At 34.2% G+C, this 16,880-nt stretch overlaps 1 protein-coding gene across 4 annotated transcripts in view; it reads right to left on the bottom strand.

Annotated features, from left to right (window-relative positions):
- Nucleotides 1-1,352: 1,352 nt before the first annotated feature.
- GPR180 (G protein-coupled receptor 180) overlaps nt 1,353-16,880 on the bottom strand; it is a 28,654-nt gene continuing 13,126 nt past the window's right edge. For 3 of the 4 annotated variants that reach the window (XM_082602087.1, XM_082602085.1, XM_082602088.1), the window contains exons 4-9: nt 13,674-13,854; nt 13,481-13,530; nt 10,286-10,443; nt 7,141-7,332; nt 5,060-5,137; nt 1,353-4,080 (exon numbers count right to left, since the gene is read on the bottom strand). In XM_082602087.1, the coding sequence (XP_082458213.1) occupies nt 3,922-4,080; nt 5,060-5,137; nt 7,141-7,332; nt 10,286-10,443; nt 13,481-13,530; nt 13,674-13,854 (818 nt within the window). In that variant the 3' untranslated portion in view covers nt 1,353-3,921. Of the gene's footprint in view, nt 4,081-4,254; nt 4,655-5,059; nt 5,138-7,140; nt 7,333-10,285; nt 10,444-13,480; nt 13,531-13,673; nt 13,855-16,880 lie in introns of those variants that run through there. The other variant, XM_082602086.1, reaches the window with a different exon arrangement.

Below are 16,880 nucleotides of genomic sequence, written 5' to 3'. Positions count from 1 at the left end.
GGAGGTGACCCAGTAGGAGCTGGTGTTCTGTGGACCTGGCTGCTGGCCCATAGACCAAGAAGGTGAACCAGCAGATAAGCAATAACCTGGGTGAGCAGCAACATTGCATGCCTTGCTTGGACCTTTCAATTTTAAAAACATCTGGATCTGGCTACTTTACTTCAGCCCACCAAATCTTACTCCAAACATCTCCTTGACCCACTCTTCTCTGGAATTATGCAGAGGTAATTCTGAGAAACATATCTCCAGCTAAGCTACATTGGCCTCATATAAATCCACCACCGATGGTCAGAGGTCTCTGAAAGATATCTGAGCTGACAACTTGAAGGAGGAGGATTCAACCATACAACCACATCAAGATTTGGAAGAGAATATTCCAGGCAGAAGAAATAGCTAGTGCAAAGGCTCTGAGACAGTGATATAAATGAGGTATTTTTGGATGATGAGACTGGGGCATAGTGAGAGGGACAGTGGTATGAAATGAGATCAGAGATAGAGGGAGGGAGCAGATCATGTGGGGCCTTGTAGAACATGTTAATGAGGATGAGTCACTTTTTTCTAAGTGCAACGAGAAGCAAATGGAGAGTTTTTAATAAGACAGCAGTAGTTTGATCTGATTTATATTTCTAAACTATTTTAAAATAATTTCAAATATAAAAGGCATCAGGTTAGCACAAAGAACTCCATCATCCGGGTGATTTCCCTTTGCTTTGTGGACTGGGCTGTAGCGGGCAGGACCACCCCTTCCACAACTCCAAGCTTCTTGCTCTTCTATGTAACTGTTACTCCTAGAGTACAATGTGCATGATGCCCTTAGAGTTGTGCAGAGAAGGCACCCAAGTGTGGAAGCGGCAATATTACAGAACTACTGCACAAGTTCAGTTTTCAGATCTCATTGGAAAACCAATCTCATTATTTTAGTCTCAATTCATAAATACATGTTGGAACAAAAATTGGTATTACCTCTTCAGATCTAGTCTCAAATTTATTGGCTATATCAAATCACTTCTCACAAACAAAGAACCTTAAAGATTTGACACCACTGAAGCTACTTAAAGTGAACGTGTCACAAATAATTCCAGATTTCCAAAGAATTTCCAGAGAATATGCATAGCTGCCTAAAGGAAACGTGGTGAAGGGGCCAATGTTTATGCTGATGTATAGATTCTAGCCTCCTTGTGTTAGAATTGGTCTTAGACTTGTATATCTCCCATTTTCATCAGACATGGTTTATTTTACTTGAGATCATGAAAATTTTTCCTAAAGGAAGCTCTTCTGCCTGGATTATCTCTCCCTGCTAGCAATACCGTCTGGCTGAAAGCCAAGTGTTCAAATATCAAGGGTACAGATATTCAAGCTCATTTCTGATTTTCAGCACAATTCCAGGTTTAATGTTAAAAATCAACAGCTAAAATTAACTATGGATAGCCATTCATTCTCACTAAAATTTAACACAACATCTAATAGGTGCTAATTAAATCATGAAGGTAAAGTAGAAAAGTGAAGGAAAGTCAGGTGATTATGGGGAATCATTTATCCTCTCTCTTATACTCAGTTAAAGGGGAGTGTGGTTACAGCACTAGAGCTTAGGGGTGAGCATAAAGGGCCTGATGCACAGTAAGCACTCAATTAAATAGGGGCTAATATTATTATACATGTCAATAAAAATAAACACCACTATATATATACCTTCCTAAAAGAAGCAACAAGATGCTTCTGGAAAAAAAAAAAAAAAGCTCTCGAGAGACCACTCACCTTCTTTAAGAAAAAATGTAAAAACATCAATAGATTTTAAAAAACGCATTATCTGACAGAGAAAGAAAAGTAGAAAACTTTTGATCTCTAATTAGCACTTGCAGTATACACTTATCTTTCCGTAATCTGTGGTGACAAATCTCCATGTAAACATTCAGAAAAAAGAGGGGACACTGTGTCATGACTTACGATCTATGAATTTTGAGCTCGGATTACTAACCTTTATTCACAACTGCCTTATACATTTATTAACTGTTTTTCTTCATTTAACAGTGGCTCTTAAATAACAAAATAAATTATCAACAAGTTTAACCATAACTTTAAAAAGAGTAAAAAAAAAACCTGTTCAAGCCTCATAAATGCAAGCACAGCAATATATTTCACATATGTTGATTACAGTTTCCATGTTCTTTGTGTAAATAACACAAAGATTATTCTCTTCCCACTGTTGCAAATTCACAAAATTTATGAAAAGGCTTCACTCTTTTTGTTTCCAGCTCAGTTAACTGTACTTCAGTTGAACACAACAGACAATAACTGGGGTTATTAGTGAGATGTGGTAAAAGAAAAGGTCACGACCACTCAGAAGAACACGTAAACCTAAGATATACCTCAGATTTTCTAGCCTCAACCTGTAGCTCTCATTTATTAAATAATTTACAAAGAACTGTTGAGGATTTAATGAGCAGGCTGAATTCTGTCATTCTGCCATTTTGCTAGTCATGAACACACGTATTTTCCCTTTAAAATGAAGCAGAATACTATTCATTTCCAATGAGACTAGACATAAGGGAAAAACAAAGACAAAATCATAGAGATTTTTAAGTTGTGCTATGTTGCTTTAACTGTTTAATTTTAAAAAGGTTAATTACCAGATCATGCACCACCTCTTGCTTAAAAACATAATACCTTTGCAAGTAGATTAAAAAATCTTTAAAATAAGTCAGAAGTAAAAATGTAAAGGCCTGAAAAACAGACTTGAAAAACAGAATAATTTCTGATCAGTGACTATTAATGGGCATAGTCATTTTTTACAGCAAGTAACAACAATGATTTAGCAATTTTTTAAACAGGCACTTGATACAGTGTATACTCAATACTGGGGCATCATACACAAAAATATGGCTTTATTACAAAGGATTCAAGATGGCAACTACTTAGAATCCAGTGCCAACATGGATTATAACAAATCCAGTGAGTATTTTGTTTTTCAATTATTCATAGAAAATTTAATCCTGATTAAGTATCCTTGGGCAGGAATTCATGGGTAGTTGATGACTGAAACCAGCATTTATGTGAAATGCTTCTGTTAATTTAATCTGTGTATACAGCTTAATTATGATTGGGGATTCAGTGTAAGAGAAATGAATTATATCAGGATTAAAACTTTAGTACCATATCACAGAGTACTTTCTCCTTCTTTCTTTTTCAACATGTAAACCAGCTTGTTCCTTCACCTAAGTGCTCAGATTTTAAAACCCTTTGTAAAACCAATGCAATGTATCTTAAGTTTTTCATAAACTATCTGTCAAAAACGCTTTGCTAATCAAGCTAAAACCTAACTAGAGCTAAAAGTAATAGAAGAAAATGGAGAATAACCCCACCCACAAATAAACAAAAGCTTATTCACTTAACTATGAATATATTTTATATTGATTTTCTGAAGTAACTTCATTTTCAATTTCTTTACACTCCAATACAAAATGCATTTTCCTTAAAGCATAAAAAGAAGCAGTTTTTAACCAGTGTATTACACTGATTTCATAACTGGACTTGGTTTAGACATGTATAAGCAAGTAATCATTTAACTGATTACTTTTTATTAGACTATCAAACCTGAGTTAATTATTGATATAAGATGAGGCATTATAAGTGGTGAATCTCTTACCAAAATATCATGTAATTCTTTTCATCTTTATTTCCATATGGAAATTGCATAAATGACCTTATAACAACACTCTTTCTTGAAAGTTTATTAAGTATATTTCAAAACATTTATTACCTTTTTTTCAGTTTGGTACTGCTTAAATGCAGTTGTATAAATAACATGCTCTGCTTTCTCTGTTCAATTTTTCATACCAAAAGTATGAAAAAAAAGTCACTGTATTTGGATCCTTATTGCACTCTGGTAAATAAATTTACTTTTCCTCTAAAGAAAATCAGGTATCAGAAGTGAGGCCGACTTTTGTGTCCAGATGATATGGTCAGTGGCAGTGTTACTGAGGAAAGTGAAGAAACTTCCCAGTATAGACTGTGGGATAGAAAGAGTCTGTAGAGAATCACCATGGAAACAGACTGGCAAAGGATAACGCCTACTGTAATGACCTGAAAAGAAAAGAAAGAGAATGCTTTACTGCATGCAAAAACAGAAATTATATTAATTTATCATGGACCTATAAATATTTTATACATATATAAACATATATACATTATATAAATATATATAAATTAAAAACTGTATCCGTCCCATCTTTACTGGGGGTACATTTTGTAAAAGAAATTTTCAATAGGAAAATGAGACTAATGTTCAACTATAATTGTTCAAAAGTAAAATTCCTTTAACAGTTAGTTTATAGATGTCAAAATAAGACACAAAAGAATAATTTGCTAAACCATCTTCTCAGGGTGCATGCACTAAAGAAACTAATAGGAAAAATCAGACTCCTGGCTAATCTAGTAATAGGAATAAAGCATGCCCCTACCTGAATCCTGAAGAGTGCTCTAAAAGCCCTTTCCAAAATTCTCAAGTCACTTCTCTATTTTTGCAGACTACCTTCCTATCTATTTACCCTTTGTAAATACCTCAGGTTCAAGAAACATTTGTGTGTTCAACCGCACACTGCATTGCTTGTAAAGGGCTCCTGGCAGAACTCCACTTCGAAATGATGGAGTAATTCACCTAAGAAGGTAGGTATCAATACAACCAAAATGTGGCATACTTGAGCACGGCATTCCAGTCTGCAGGCTGTTAAAGCAACTAGACTGACTTTTAGAAAGCTGTCTTGACTTTTAACATTATGTAGCAAAAAATTTTAATCATTTTTTCTTAACTACAAAGATGTGTTATAAATTTTATAATTTATAAAACAGTATTATGAAATAGGCTAAAATAAGAATAACAAAAGCTATTTTCCATCATTTTGCTTATAAACTAAATTTAAATACTCACTGGTTCAATATTTTGTTTCAAAGTTTTATTTTAAAGAATCCAAGAAACCACTGAATGGATAAACAGGCCTTTCCTACTTTAATAATTTCCCAATAAAGACTACAAAAAACTATTTTGATCATGTATACTATTTACCTTATCTCTTTGGTAGTCATTAAAAATGATAGAAATGCATGCAAGACCTGGATGGCACAAAAACCACAAGATACAGCCCTGAAACAAATGAAAAATAAGTCAAATAAGCTCAGCTAAGTCTTTGTTTTCAGAATGTACCAGATAAATAACATTACTAGCATATTTAGGAGGTCTTGATTGATCTCAATTGGCCTGTACAGTAGAACTTGCAATAAAATGTAGAAATATATTTGCTATTGTTGTGACGATGATATTCTGTTTCTAATCAAATGGGTGTTTTTGGAGTATTTACAATCTTACATCTTCCTCATACATATATTTTGAGGTTTTGATATATAAGTAACAAATCAATAATTGAGAAAAACAAGGTACAAATGTGTAATATTTCTATAAAAAACAAATAAGAATATACATTCATATTTGCATATAGATACACAAAGAAATTCTGTAAGAATACACAAAAAACTGATTAGCAGCAGTTACCTGTTTGAGATTTAGTACAAAAGACACAGAATTAGGCGAGTAGGAATGGGAAACTTTTTAACACTATACTTTTCAAATATATATGTTCTATTTTTCCTAGAACATGGCAACATATCCTTTTCCAAAATTAAGTTTAAAATAAAATAATAAGTTAATACTAGTAGCTGTTGAAATGCTTGGTATATTGAGGTTATAAGAAAAAAACCAAGATATAGAAAAATGTGTTCAATATGCTATTTGTATAAAAGTGAAGGGAAATATAAAGTAATATATATATATATTTTTTGAATTTTTGAATTTTATTTTTTTATACAGCAGGTTCTTATTAGTTATCCATTTTATACATATTAGTGTATATAGTAATATATATTTTAAATTCTCTAAAAAATAAATTAGGAATTAGTAGCAGTGATTATATGAGGAGGTGATAACTGCATAGATGGGAGAGAAGTAAGAAACACATTTGCTGCTTTTTAAATTCTTTTAGATGTTTGAACCTATTCAAATAGTTATATTAAAACATATAAAAATAAAAATTAAAGTTTAAGAAAAAATTTTTGTACTGTTTTAAACATAGAAGAAAAGATTTAGTTTTTAAATACCTGAAGTATATACTAACTTTTGAAACAATAAGCACTACTGTCTCTGGGAAGAATTCCAAAGTGAAGTGGCATATCCTTGTCTGTTTGGTACTCAGAGGCCTGACATAGGTTCCCAGGGCTGCAGCAGCAGCTTTAAAATGCTCCACATCTGGAATAAAGAAGGAATTTGGCCCTCCGTCTGGAATAAAAAAGGAATTTGGCCCTCCTCCGTCTCAGCCTCGTTCTGCTGAGACTGTCAACTAGGGTGGGCTGACCAAACAGCATATCAGAATGCTGCTTTGAGTTGCCAAGATGATGGGTTACGGATTCTCTCAATCTGACCAAAAAAATATAACTTTCTAGGAAGGGAGGCTTCTGTAACGTTACTGACTCAACCTGTCTCCTGATCTTTTCTTTTATTAAACGGGTACAGAAAAAAAATCCAATTGCCTTTAGATCTCACTAGCATAAGAAGGACATAGCAAGGGGGAATGAAGTAAACATGATCTCATATGGATGCCATGAAATGGCTGGAACATAGTATGTATTCAGCCTCCTGGCTGCCTCTGCTTATGCTGAAGGATGGCTCTTCATAGTTTGTTATAAAACATTGCATAATTCTGGGAGTAACAGTTCATAGTCCATTAATGACTGTTTTTTGAGACATGCAAACTGTATCCTAATTTTTTTATTTAAAAAATTCTGATACTACAGAAAAAATGTAAAATCCCTATTGATAAAGAAATTATAATACAGGCAAAACTGACCTGCCAAAGATTACATGGAAACTACTGTTTCATGAGTTCTGCAAAATGGGGATAATATCATCTATATCCCGTAAGTTGTGACGATTAAATGATTTGAAGCACATAAAGTACCTGGCACGTAATAAAAGCTTACTATTAAATATTAGCATATGGTTGCTCCTTAACTTCCCAAGTAAAGCAAAATGAAGTTATAATAATAACTTATGTATAATAATAATGTGAAGAAGTCATTTTCTAAACAAACCCATACTTTGGCAAAAGTGATATAGAACTCCCTTTTGAGTGTGCTTCTTTCCACTGTGATGATCTGGTAGAGTCCACAGCCTAATGACAATGCTAGGCAAATTCTTAAAACAATTAGAAGGATCCCTGCTAAGTTGTGGTGTGAATGGTGGCTGTGAGGACTGGTATCTTCAAACTGTTCCCAAAGTAGCAAAATACTCTGTAAAAAAATGATATTATATTTAGAGAAAAAAGTCATGTCTACTTACAATAAAGTACTTTTTTCAACTCTTTTCTATATCCCCTTAACCAGTATATAAACATTCCTAAGAGGCTCTAAGATTTATCAGACTATATAAGGTGTTGATTAATAAAGCACAGGCAGTTTTTCCTTCACTGATACCCTCAGCTGGAGAAGAGGGATTGTAATCAAATGAGACCACATACAAGAGATAAAAAATGCTACTGTTACCATGATTCAAGTAAGACGTCTCTAATGATGAAAATAAGTCAAAAAGATGAAGAGAATAAACATAAAACTTTCTACTAAATCTATCTCTTTCTTACTTCAACACCTTATTAGGAATCAAACCGTTCTGCATTCAAGCCCATTATCTCAGGATCAACTTTCAAATATCTCAGTATCTTTTGTAATCCAGAAATTAACAAGTCAGAATTGTTGATTTCATACCTCATTCTTTTCCCACGGTAACCTCCCTGGGTAAAGGAGAGTAGATTTTCAATATCCACCATAGCATCCAGGGCACAGTTACTTATCCTTAGTTGTTTGTTCACCTTTTTTACCATATTGTTACTATCCCAGTGTAAAGCTCGCAAGTTCCTCATTAAGCTGTTCTGTTTACTGCTATTCAGTAGAAATCAGTGCCCACATTCCCTCCACCTTTACCAAACAACAATCACTTAAATTACGATAATTTTCACCATCACACATGTCAGTAGCCCTCTGTGCTCCCTTCATTGGCCAACCCAGCCTTCAGAATTGGGTCTTCAGTGGCTTCCAAAGAATTTAGGTCAAAACTCCATTATTAAATCCAATTTTAGGCTTTATGGGGTTTACCAGCAACCACTTCCTTCCCTCATTCTCAAATCTTCCACCCTAATTTTACTCCAGCTACCATTCTTGCTAGGTGAACTCTTTTCTCATCTTGCACACATAAATTTCCTTCTTGAAACAAAAATTTGATCTTTATTACAGAAATTCATTCCTCTACGCCAAATTATACCCGTCTGACTCCTTAACTTGCATTTCTAAACTTAACTCTTTACAACAAAGAAGTGCTATTATAGAACTATCATTTCCTGCTATGTGAGGTAATAGATATGTTAACTGGCTTGATTGTGGTGATCATTTCCTAATGTATAAATATATCAAAACATCAAGTTGTATACCTTAAACCTATACAATTTCTATTTTTCAATTATAACCCAATAAAGCAAAAAAAAACAAACTACTATTTCCCATGATTCACATTTTTACATATTCATACTCCCATATTTTCACATACGTATGCTAATGCATGACCTGTGGAATACACTGTACACATTTACATGATCTCTTGTTGCCTGTCTCGTCCACCTAGTCTGGCTGCTGTTGAGAGTCAGGGCCGTGTCTAATACATTCTTCACAAATGCTCACATAAACTCTAGGGTAGTGTTATAATCTCAATTTGTATTTGTTGATGATAATGAATTTAAATTGCAATGAAATAATGAAAAAACAATTTTTCAATTTTTAGAACAGTTATTGAAAAATGAGAATTTAACTTGATATTAACACTACTCTCCATAAATCCTGGATCAAAAACATTAAGTTGGTAGAACTTACCCTTATTTTAATCACCTCTAATTCAGTTCTTTCTCACTAGCCCTCCCTTCCTGGCATTATCTCCTTTTAAAATATCAATATCTGTGATATGGTCTCTTTCTAAATCAATCATGTAAATTCAATAAACCTTCACTCAGCACCTAAGGTACTAAAATAAGTACTGGAGGTAGATGAGCACAGGCCTTACCCTTCACTAGTGAGTTTTTCAATTTATTTAATGCATTAAAACTTAGATTATGATGTCCTTTACAGAGTCCAGATGTATATTTCATTTTCATCTACAGCTAATTATGGTCACAAACTCAATACAAATTTTTATGTTTATGTCTTTCTTTTTAAGTTTAATAAATCCATTGTACATAGGCATATGGAGATCCTAGAATAATGTCTATAGGTCACTACAGAGAAAAACAAAAAAAAGGCATAGAGGACTCTTCTAAAAGACCAAGTTTGTTTTTGCATTTGTTTTCAAAAACAAGATCCTATTCATTTTTATTCTACATTTTGTTTTTTCTTTAATCTGATATTCACTTGAATTCTTTTATGTATAAAGTAGATTCTGGCCAATGAATGAATCTCAAATTCATTAACCAACTCATTTAATATTGAGGACTTACTAAGTGTTAGAAAATATGAAAGAAAGCTCTTAATTAGGAAATGAGAATCTAACTGAATACTAAATATACTGCACTGAACTAATCTGATAGGAAGCTCAGATTCAGGTAAATTACAATGAAATTCTACAATATACATATACCAGCACTCAGAAAATTAACAGGTTATTTATCTATCACTCTTTTTTTCCCCATTTTAAAAAAATTGCAGTATAGGTGATTTACAATGTTGTGTTAGTTTCTGATGTACAATAAAGTAATTCAGTTACACATATATATATTCTTTTTCAGATTCATTTCCATTATGGTTTATTACAGGATATTGAATATAGTTCCCAGTGCTATACCGTAGGACCCTGTTTATCTATTTTGTATATAGTAGTGTGCATCTGCTAATCCCAAACTCCTAATTTATCCCTCCCTCTCCCTCTTTCCCCTTTGGTAACCATAAATTTGTTTTCTATGTCTGAGAGTGTGTTTCTGTTTTGTAGCTAAATTCATTTGTGTCATATTTTAGATTCTACATATAACTGATATCATATGGTATTTGTCTTTCTCTTTCTCACTTACTTCATATATGATCTATCACTCTTTAAATTCGTACTTTAAAATGACACAAATTCCTCATGGGTCCTAGGTTTCTTGACATGAGGTATGTTCAAATTTGCATTTCTCAATATTGCAAAGCAGAAACATTTAGTATCACTACTAACCTGTGTTATGACAATGAATACAGCAATGCCAGTGGATGCAGGAGTAGAATCCCACTGGAGAGGTCTGCTCTGAGACTTCTTCATTCTGACTATTGTCCAACCCATGCATAGACTCAGAAGTAAGTATAACATTTGAATTTGGGAAGCGATGTCAAAAACTAATGGGAAATGAAAGCCAAAGTCAACTGAGTTTTCACAATACAAAGAATTTTATCTTTTTTTTTTTTTTTTTGGTCACACTGCGCAGCTTGCAGGAACTTAGTTCCCCGACCAGGGATTGAACCTGTGTCCTCAGCAGTAAAAGCATGGAGTCCTAACCACTGAACCACCATGGAATTCCCAAATTTTATCCTTTTTGCATTGAGAATATAATTATTTTATTAACCACAAAAGACAGGCATTTAAAAAAAGAAACTGATGAAATTCAATGAGATATTCATGTATAATAATTCTAAAGAATTAAAATTTTGCCATTAAATTTGTAAACATTTCTGAAAATAGTTAAAACAATGGCAATACTCCTATTTTTAAAAATATATGTGTCCATATCATATCTTTATTAAGGCCAACTTTAAATCTCTTTGTGTTTCTTATTCTTCTTAGTTTTTCTAATTACAATCGATAACTCACTGCTTATGAAAAGAAATTTTAAATATAACTTCTGCAATGTGGAGAATACTTCTGGGTTGTTAATTTTTTTTGGTGGCTGACCTATAATATGAAGAGTATTTTCTAAACCTATTAATAAGAAATAGCATGACAATAAAACGCAGAGCTGCTGTAACATCCAATTATGTTGGCCCTAGTGTCAGAGTCCTGAAGGCGAATGAAGCGCTCCATGCATTAGTGTGATGTGCCACCCAGTGGCCATCACTTACACTGCAGGGGAAGCTGGCTGCGGTAGAAAAGACGCAACGAAACCGCCTGCACCCAGTTCAGTGCTACAAGAAAATAACAAGCAATAATACTTCAAATGCCATGTGTATTCACTTTAGAAGTTCTATTTATTGATCTTTTAAAAAATTATTACTTTTTCATCAGTGTGTATTTTGATGTGGATTTTGGAATAAATGTGTGATCACAATTCAACAAAATAAAACTTTCTTCAAATTGCCATTTATACCTCTGATGTCTACAACTTTTATTTCTTTTATATAAAGATATTTAGAGAAACAGATAAAACTAGCTGTAGTATCAAACTTATATTAAAAGTTACAAGCCAAAAACCTATTAATAACAGGCCTTTTCAGCTTTATTTTGCCATATTTTTCTCCAGCTTTGCCACCCAAATTAAAACCGGATACTTTACATTTATGCTTATATACTTGTAATAGCGAATTCTAATACTGAACTGTCACTACACTTTAATGATATAAAGTGTCATGGCCTTTCAGAACAAGCACAATTTTCTTACACCATAGATTTTAAATGATTGTGATGCTAATTATGTTTATTAAACATTTCACAAATACATATTCAGTTACTTAAAGAAGTTAGCCAAAGGAATAACCCTACATAAGTTGCTAATTAGCAAAAACAAATACTGGGGAGGAGGGAAGGTTGATTTTCTGGCTCATTTCTTTACATACTAAGTAATGCACATATTGATATAATACCATAACTGTGAGGGTAGGTAGACACTGCTTATCTGATCTTGAAAAATAACTAATGTAGATAAAATACACAGATGACACAAAAACCCCATTCTGTGGAATTTGATTAAAAATCTTCATTAACCAAGCCTGTTGTCAGAACTACCAAAAATGATCAACATTGATTTATTGCAGTTTTTTAAAAAAGACTTTTGCTTTTAACTTACCATGAAGATGCCAGACAGCCTAAAACACTGTTTTGTATACAGTAGACACTCATAAAACTTCAAAAGTCCTTGATTTTAGTAACAGCTTTGCTACTGATGGGTCTCTGTGTGCTTTGCCTCTTTGGACCACAATTTCTTCATCTAAAATGCATAAGCTAAATTATTTCTATGCTCTGTCCAGCTTTAAAACTCTAGGATTCTCTTAAACATCCTGAGTCATCTAAGAGAAAACAGGGGTTGAAACCAGGGTTCCAGTAATGTCAAAAAAGGAGAAGCAACTCTTGTTCATGCCCAAGAGGTAAACAGTATCCATCCTCTTCACAAGGAAAAGGAAAGGTTCTAGAAGTTTTAGAATCTTAAAATAGGCAGCAAGATCAGGATAAGTGGGTCCTGAGATGATTATAGAGATTACCATAAGATACCCTATTAAAGAGTGAGGAGACTAGAAGAGAAATATGGAAATATAAGGAAAGTAAATCCTAGAATGTCTTCGTATTCAGAATCTGCTTTTTTAGAGCAAATCTTGTTTTTCAGGATTGAGAATGGCATATGACCTGATGTCCCTCTCTAAAGTTCCCTTTAAAAAGTCATGATTATAGGAACTTATAGTTTTTCACCATCATGTTTAATTGAAAAACTACTTCACAAAAGTTCCTCTTATAAATTAAAGAACAAAGCTGAGAGGTCAGCTCAATTATAGGTATACTCTATAGCTCTGGGTTAGAAATACAGACAAAAGAGTCACAAAAGGGACGAAAAAGGGAAAAAAAACCCTTTAGCTTTGTGTTCAGAAAATTTGGGTCTAAATCTTGGCTCTACCATTCACTAGCTGACTGACATTTGGGAATGTACTTCCTGTCACTGAGCCCAGATTCTTTATCTGCAAAATAGGGATAAGCATATCTACTTCACTGAGTTTTTATTGAGGATAAAAATGAGAGAATGTGGGAATCTCCTGGTGGTCCAGTGATTAAGACTTGGCCTTCCAATGCAGGGGGTGCGGGTTTGATCCCTGGTCGGGGAGCTAGGATCCCGCATGCTTTGCAGCCGAAAAACCAAAACGTAAAACAGAAGCAATATCGTGACAAATTCAATAAAGACTTTAAACATGGTCCACATGAAAAAAAAAAAAGAGAGAATGCATATAAATATGCTCTAAAGACAATGAGGAGCTATATCCATTACCTATTACTAAGAAGAAACTAAATAGGATATGTGGAAACTAAATGTATAATCTTGTTTCCAGTTGAGCTGAATCTAACCAACCTTGGATAAAAAAACTGTATTATGACAAAAAATAATTGACAAAAAAGGAAAACATACAAGAAGCAGATAGCAAGTTTATGTTTTAAAAAAATGTTCAGTAAGATACTCACATTCTGCCAAACTTCCCATAAAAGGTACCCCTATTCCATCTTTGGAGTAACTGAAGAATTGAAGAGGAGAATATTAGCATCAATTACAAATGTGGAAAAAAATCAATCATAATCAAAGCAAGCATAATTTTGGTGGACTGATTAGGATTAATTAGACGTAATGATGAACACAGTTTTAATGGTTTTGAGTTACCTGGAGAAATGAATGTAATTAGTGAAAGCTGAACCAGCTTGTAACAGCAAGGCAGTTGTCAGAACCTTTAAAACCACGTGCATGGGTCCTCCTTTCTTAATAGCCTGCCACAATGATTGCGCATAGATGCAAGCAATCACAAAGTACACTAGGACTAGGAGGAAAAAGAACTCATGTAACCCTGTGAAGAGAAGAAAGGAACAAGCCAGTTATAGTGTTGGGTGGCTTTCAAACCTTCCCATCAGTATATTTCCAGAACTTGTTTTTTAACTGAAGTCATAGCATTTACTTTTGTAAGAGAAAAAAAAAGAAGACTGTTGAAACAAATAATTTTCTACTTTAGGATACAGTCTTAACTATAAGAACGCAGATTAAACTGAAGTCAATCTATAAGAAATCATATTGGTCAGGGAATAAGCCCAAAGACTAACCACAAGATCATAGTTTTGGTCGAAACAGTAAATTAAAACAATGATTTCAGCATTCAGTTAGATATGCTTTTTTACCCCCCAAAGTGGATTTCTTTTACAAGACATTTAAAAATAGATTTCGTCAGTCAATAAGAGTTTTATATACCCTGACAATGATTCTCAAAGTGTGAGCCCTGTGCCAGCAGCACCATCCGTAGGGAAGTAGTTAGAAAGGCAGACTCTTGGGACTCAACCCTTATCTACTGAATCAGAGATTCTGGGAGTGGGACCCAGAATTCTGGTTTTAATAAGTCCTTCAGTGATTCTGCTACAGCTAAAGCCTAAGAACCGAGCTCTGGAATGTATCATAACCTTAAATTCCCATTTGGACAAAGCGTCAAAATACCTGTCACGACCAGGCCTCCTTCTGAAGTAAATGGCATTCAGCTCTGTCAAAGAGGAAAACCTATGGAGACCATGGGACTCCACTCCACAGGTGACTGAAACTGAAACACCTGACCAAGTGGCTACCAATCCAAACACTAGTCACTGGCCAGCAGCATCACTTGGTTCTCAAAGATACAAAGCCAGTCACGTTCTCTTGGGACATCAAACCACAAAACATAGAAAGGATGAGGCAATAGAAACTGGAGTTGAAAAGAGTTGATGATGGAGCGGGCCAAAGGAGTCAAACCAGGCCATGATGAAATCAAAATTCTGGGCACGCAGAAATTTTGAATGAGCAGAGGAAGCTGGCTGGTAGAGACAAGAACAGAGCATAGGAATGTGCAGGTTTTATATTAAAAATGGTCCCAGTCATTAAGCAGCCTCCAGTGTCTACCAGCAGCTTTTCAGTAGTCTTCATACATCCTCAAGATAAACACCCCTTTTTCTGTGTTACCTGGAATCTTTTGACTGTGTCTTAATTTTTCAGAAATTTCAGAAAATTTTATAACAAACCAGGGGCCAGCTTTGAGTTTAATGGCTTACATTTACTTGGTAACATCTAAACCTAGTCCCTAATACTAGGGCTTTTATATTCTATCTAAATAACACTGGATATCGTGACAGTGGCTATAGCTGTCTCCAATGAATCTGTGGATGAACAGTCTAAACTGTACTCATTTACATTCCAACTGTGACCCCTGAACCTGCTCTGGCTTCCCATGTGGGATAAACTCCAAACAACAGGCAGAGAAGGGAATATTTACATTGTATGGAAAATAATTCTAGAAAAGTAATCCAGAAGATACAAACAGTAGGAAAAATACTCAATAAACAGTTCAATCTCAATCATGTTTTTGGCATTGTTAGGAGAAAAAGAGAGAGAGAGAGAGAGAGAGAGAGAGAGAAGTATTTCAGCCACTGGGTGTCTCTCTTGCTCTACGTACATAAACGCTGATTGTCCACTTCTCTAGTCTAGGTGAGAAAGTATGTTTAGACTTCAGGAAGAGAATATCAAATAACAGAATGGGCATATTTTCTTTTAAAATTCCTGATATAGAGACGTATTCTAGCTTTAGAAATAATGGGACAATAAACCTGGGACTGTTATACTAATGGAACTAGGCAGAAAATAAGCTAAACACATTATAACTGTGTGTCAGTAAAAGTATGCTATCCTGTGTTCTGAATCTGTTTTTACCTTTTCTTCTTAGTATAAAGAATTAAATATGGCATTCTATTTAAAATTTTATTTATTTATAATACTTCACAAAATATTCATTACAAGATAAGGTTTCAGACTCTATTAGGTTAGAAATGCACCATGAAAAGAAAATCCCAGACTATTTATTGAGAACCAGAATAATACAGGAGGAAGGGACTTTTGAAAATAAGACACATGTCACTAGCAAAAAATGTTATAGGATTATTCAAGATTAAATGTATCTTCCATAAAAAGCTAACACGGTAACCAAAAAATTATTTCATTGAGATAATATATTAAATAACTTGAACTAGGACATTTGTCCTACACTTTGCTCATTGCATTTTGCATAAATTTTTCCTACCTTGACCCTGATACTTTAAAGATAAAACTCTGGGTCTGCTCTCAAGTGTTCTTTTAAATAAACCACTTCTAGGAAAAAAAGTCTGTTTTTTTTTTCTCTTCAATCAACTTTACTTTTGTTCTGCCACCATCCTTCACAGGAAAGTAATCTATGTTCGCCTTGAAATTAAAATCTAATTTTAAAACAGGTGGATACTAGGTATTAAAACTTGCCTATACACAAAAGAAGAAAAACACTCTTAAATGAGCATGCAATAGGTGACAAACACTTATGTTATAAGGGAATGAGTAGATTTTAAGGCAAACTTAACTGGAAGAGGCACTGGCAAAATTCAGTAGGAAGAAAACTTCCAGGACAGCTTTAAAAAAATTCAGCTCCGGCTAAATGATGGGAGATGGGAGATGGGAGAAAAGAGCGTAAGGAAAGGAGAGAGTCAATGGGTCATGGGGCAGCCCCTGGAACACTCTCGCCTACCTGTGATGCTTGCTGTCTCAGAACCCCAATGTCCATCCCATCCTCAAGGGTCTCAAGATAAATCCTGATTAGTATAAACCAATTAGAGAAATTCCAATATCCCCCCTTCCCAAAGAGGTAAACCTAACCCTTTACTTCGACATGTTGGTTTACCCTTATCACCTTTCTGATACCTTCACTTACATTTCTCTTATGATGTTAGACAACAAGGTCATGTGTCGCGTTCTGGCCAATGAAATGAGATAAGGGAGCTTCTGGGAAAGGTTTCCTTGCTCTTAAAAGAGAGACATTGAACTTTGCCATTGCCTAGA

This window comes from Mesoplodon mirus (genome assembly GCF_964341445.2).
Source record: "Mesoplodon mirus genome assembly, chromosome: 17".
NCBI classification, from domain to species: domain Eukaryota; kingdom Metazoa; phylum Chordata; class Mammalia; order Artiodactyla; family Ziphiidae; genus Mesoplodon; species Mesoplodon mirus.
The sequence above is the reverse complement of the archived record's forward strand: the minus strand, read 5'-3'. Positions and strand labels throughout refer to the sequence as shown.